The sequence below is a fragment of the Scophthalmus maximus genome, chromosome 20, assembly GCF_022379125.1.
Source record: "Scophthalmus maximus strain ysfricsl-2021 chromosome 20, ASM2237912v1, whole genome shotgun sequence".
In the NCBI taxonomy this organism is placed as follows: Eukaryota; Metazoa; Chordata; class Actinopteri; order Pleuronectiformes; family Scophthalmidae; genus Scophthalmus; species Scophthalmus maximus.
This window is the reverse complement of record NC_061534.1, coordinates 10,062,855-10,067,716: the sequence shown is the minus strand read 5'-3', so window position 1 is coordinate 10,067,716 and position 4,862 is coordinate 10,062,855. Positions and strand designations below refer to the sequence as shown.

Below are 4,862 nucleotides of genomic sequence, written 5' to 3'. Positions count from 1 at the left end.
GAGAGGCATGCGGTGTATGGATTTCTTTATCATTTTATAATTCTTCCAAACTGATCTGCTGTGATGAATACATGAATCAGAAACAACAACGGACATTTTTCATTCAACTTGAACCATCGCAAACATTAAAAAAATAGTTTGGCACATCTAGATTTCAAATGAATTTCCATTCAATTATTTTTCATGCTTACATTCAGTTAGGACTGCAACTAACCAAAAATCATTATTAATGAGTTGTTTGATCATTTTATCGATTATTTAGTCTATAAAGTGTTTTGTCTGATAATCCAAATCCCAAATATTTAATTTAGTATCACAGAAGAGTTTTTCAAAATATATATAAATAAATAGCTGCAAATACTTGCACTTTAGAAGCTGGAACTTAAAAAAGAAACAAAATCGATGGAAAGTGAACATTAATCAAATCTTTCAAAATCAATTGGTTGACTTTCAACTTTAATGTATCTCGCTGGATATTATTTTCTTTGTTTTTTTAATTTTATTTACCAAACATGTTAAATCATAAGATAATGAAAATATGACTCCTTTTGAGTAAACCCACACTGCATCCAGTCTTAAATATCCAATATGTGCTACATAATGATGATTAATTCCATCGTGTTTCAGTTTTTTCCCCTCACTCGTCTTATTTACTGACGAAACTGCAGCATAGAAAAGACACAGGCGATTTATATCTTTCCGACACATATTCGCGTTTATCAAGTGAGTTTTCCTCAATGTTGTAAAAAAAAAATGCTACAAAGGAAGGGGGAAACAAACAAACGGAGAGGAAGCTGTTTTCAGTACACTGAGGTTTTTAATGTGTTGACGTTAAAGCAGAGAAAAAAAAGTCCTCCTTTTATCCACACACACACACACACACACACACACACACACACACACACACACACACACACACACACACACACACACACACACGCACACACACGCACACACACACTGAGAGAGACAAGAACACAAACAAACAAACAAAAGCCCTCCGCTTTAAGCTAAAGTATCAAACAGCCTGCACACGTCCATAAACATCACTATTATACATTTTTTGTACGTTTTTCCAAATAATATTTCCTTATACAGATATTCATTTACTCATAATAATTTAAATACTCATACATTGCAGACTAAAGTTCTCTAGACAGTAGAAGTACAAGTCCCATAAGATGCACCACACATATACAGAATAACGCATTACGATATGTCCATATTATTTTTTTTTTTTTACTGTTAAACCATATTATGTAGAATAATGCTTTGTTTTGCTTTGCTCTGCAGTCGTGGAGTACTGGGATGCACGAGGGGCCACTGAAGTGTTTCGGAGGGGGGGGGGGTTGTATTCAACATCAATTGCGGTACAGAGATGAGGGGGTTTGTCGTGGCTGGTGGGTTTGTCGTTTGTGTCACAAGTCAAAAATACAACACATCACACTGACGGCGGCAGAGTTCAGTAGGTTAAACAAAAGGGGGGGGTTTAAAAGACGGGTTCGACTCACAGGCTCGCACAAGGCAAAGTGAGGGTGACACAGAAGGAACGTTCGACAGTTTTTATGCATAGACTGTGGCTGTTTTCATGTTCTCACTCACTCCCGTGACCACTGAGAGAGGGAAGAAAAGAATAAAAGAGAGAGGGGGGAAGGGGGACAAAAACAGAAGAAAAACGGCAGATTATCAACTTGAAAGATTTCCTGTCAGTTTATCAGATGCAACACACAGGAACCTTATTACCCTCTGAACAAAAAAAAAATATGTGCAAGGAGCTCAAGATGTGACCCAGGCCACAGATCCCCTTCCTCTCAATTCAAACCGTACTCTGGCTCTTGTGTGACTTGTGGCATTGCAGCTGTCTGCAGAAACAGACGTCCTTTATATATATATATATATATATATATTGCACTTTCTATTTAGATCCCGCCTCTGTGAGTTAACGCAGTAAAAAATATTTGTGTGAAGATTGGAGGAGGGGACGTGGTGAAAGTGGCACTGGAGGAGCCTGTTCAAGTCAATATAAATCAAAAAAGATTGGGAAACCATTTTCTTTGTTGCATAGGTTCTGTGGAAGCACAGACAAGCGGCGTGTGAAGAGGTGGTTGTGACACGCTTGTGAGTCGTGTGAGTGTCCTCAAAGGGATTCAACTACTGAAGAGAACATCTACATCTAGTGGCAGTGAATCTTTCTCGAGGCTATGACAGGCAGGAGGACGGAGAGCAGTGATTAGGAGCAGCAGCCCCTTATTTGTCCCGGTATCGGAGCGCGAAGAGTCTGCAGGTGATCCTTTAACCCCCTTCATTTCCTTTAGTGAGTGAGTCAGTGAGTGATGAGTCAGTGAGTCAGTGAGTCAGTGAGTGATGAGTCAGTGAGTGATGAGTCAGTGAGTGATGAGTCAGTGAGTGATGAGTCAGTGAGTGATGAGTCAGTGAGTGATGGCTGGCAGGCGGGCGGGCGATGGGAGTTTTAGAAGAGAGGAGTTAAAAAAGAGTAAGCGGGGTTTCTTCCAAGAGTCGAATGGCGGCAGGGGGCTCTCGGGGCGGGAGGGCCCACCCGTGTTTGGCCGGCTGTTTTTGGTGAAAAGAGTAGAAACAGGGAGAAAACAGAAGACCTCACATGGCAGCATGAACAAGACGAACAGGGAGAAAGCAGCACCGACCCCCAAAATCCTAAAGGTGAGGTCACACGCCGAGGAAGCCGCGGTGCTCATCTGCAGCTCAGAGCAAATGCAATCGTGTGACAAACGTCCAAGATTAAACACTGCGTGAATCGTACAGTTCTTCTTTCTGGATGTTTAGTTCTCGAGTTCAAACAGACTTGATTTCGTGTGACCAGTGTGTCTTCACCTGTGGGTTTTTTTTGGGGGTGGATGAACTATTACAGATCAAATCCTGTATACAGCAATTAGAACTAAGATAAGATAAGTGTCAACGTCCCTTAAAAGAATACTTGGACACACATTTTTGTCTGCTATTTTCACCTCACAGCCTGAAATGCTGCGAGTAAAAAGCAATCCAGGTAGTGTATCTAGCTGCATCTTTAAAAGTGCAACTCTGTATTATAATAGCAATAATTTGCTGTAGACATTCTGGTGTTGTTTTACTGTTGAATGTCGTTTTATCCCCCGAATACTGCTGAAAATGTTCTTTTTCCAAGATGACAGGCAATACAGGGTGACTCAAATCGTTTTAGTTTTGAAGTATTCCTTCATAGAAAAGAAAAGAAATCAGTCACAACTTTTTAAGAACAAAGATAGGATAAAACAAAATGTTACAAAGGAGAAAAATAAGTCCGTCAGCAGCCAGAACACCTATTAAAAAACGCTGGAGTACAATGTAACACTCAGGCAAAGTGTCATGCTAAATTTGAAAAAATCTCCTCCTTCAGGTTTAAAAGGAGGAAAAATATGTTTGTGTCACTTGTTTGTACACATATATGTGTATTTATGGAAGCTGGTGCGCATGCATATGGGCGCTACACTCAACAATTGGTTTCTCATCAGTTATTCCCTATTCTTTACATAGTTAGTTAGTTTAAACTGAGGGTGCAGCATGTTTGTGTGTCAGTCATGCAGGTGTGTTTCAAGTATTCTCTGTCACACAGAGGGATGTGTGTGTGTGTGTGGGGGGGGGGGGGGGGGGGGGGCGGAGAGGGGACGGGACAGCTTGTTGTCAAGGAGAAGTAGGTGCAGGAGAGGGGGAGCCAGCTGAAGTCGGGTGAGGCGGTAAACGACAGGAAGGTGGCGCCGTCGTCCGTGGACTCTCATCCAGAGGAGGGATGGACAGAGCAGAGGAGGGAGGAGCTCAGAAGGGCTAGTGGGTTGGAGAAGGTGGGGGTCTCCGACTGCCATGGACACACACACACACACACACACACACATGGGGAGAGATACAAAGAAGAGAGGAAAGGGAACAGGTTGGTTTAGTGTTTATCACAGTGTTTGGTTTGTTTTCTGGACTCCCGTTGTGTACATTTTCATGCACGTACACAGAAATACAGCACCGTCACTCACACAGACCACCACGGAGATCGTGAGATAACGCAGAAACCTCACAGAGATATGAGGCTCAGTTAACACGGCCGCAAGGCAGATACAGTTCTAGTCCTAAAGCAGGCAGTATTACTATATTTGGAGGTCATCTATGAACAGTGGCATACAGTTATAAGGATTATCAATAAAGTTCGTTCATTGTGAAGTCGTAGAAGTAATCCTATGTTACCACATGAGGTCACCATGGTGAAAAATAGCAGTTTGTCGAAAATTTAAGTACGAGGGCATAAACTTAAAAATATCCTCCAAAAACTGGTTCCCAAAAACTCAGAGGTCACAAGATAATTGATGCATAAGGATATGTTGCTTCTATCTGAGACTCAGATGAATAATCCCCTTCGTGCCTGTATGGTATAAAGTTACAACAAGCAGCCAGTTCGCGTAGCAGAAGCCTGCGTATGTTTCATCCAACCCAGAAATAGTTGGAGAAAAATTGAATGTGACGTTTTGATTTAAAGTATGCAGGAGTAGTTAGCGGACTTAGCATTTCACACTAATGAAACCACTTCTGCATGGTTTAGGGCTTCGGTTGGTCTGTCGACTATCGCAATTCTCTGTAACTAAATAAAAACTTGAATATAAAAAAAGTGTCATTTAAATCAGTTGAAAAATTTGAATGTTAGGTGTTTTTTGATAAAAAAAACAACAACAACTCAGCTGCGTTATTTCCTGACAGAGGCGTACAGGCCAGTCTTACCCGGTCCAATGTGGAGGACGTGATGACATACATATACGTAGCAATGGGCCAAAACAGTCAATACCTTGTCTATGCATATATGTAAATATATATGTCTATGCTGTGTCAAG

At 41.3% G+C, this 4,862-nt stretch overlaps 1 protein-coding gene across 16 annotated transcripts in view; it reads right to left on the bottom strand.

The window, feature by feature from the left end:
• Positions 1-797: 797 nt before the first annotated feature.
• Positions 798-4,862, bottom strand: part of dnm1a (dynamin 1a) — a 49,129-nt gene continuing 45,064 nt past the window's right edge. For 13 of the 16 annotated variants that reach the window (XM_035608844.2, XM_035608830.2, XM_035608845.2 and 10 more), the window contains one exon: positions 798-3,847. In XM_035608844.2, coding sequence (XP_035464737.2) covers positions 3,817-3,847 — 31 coding nt within the window. In that variant the 3' untranslated portion in view covers positions 798-3,816. The remainder of the gene's footprint in view (positions 3,848-4,862) is intronic. The other 3 variants (XM_035608833.2, XM_035608834.2, XM_047329581.1) reach the window with 2 other exon arrangements.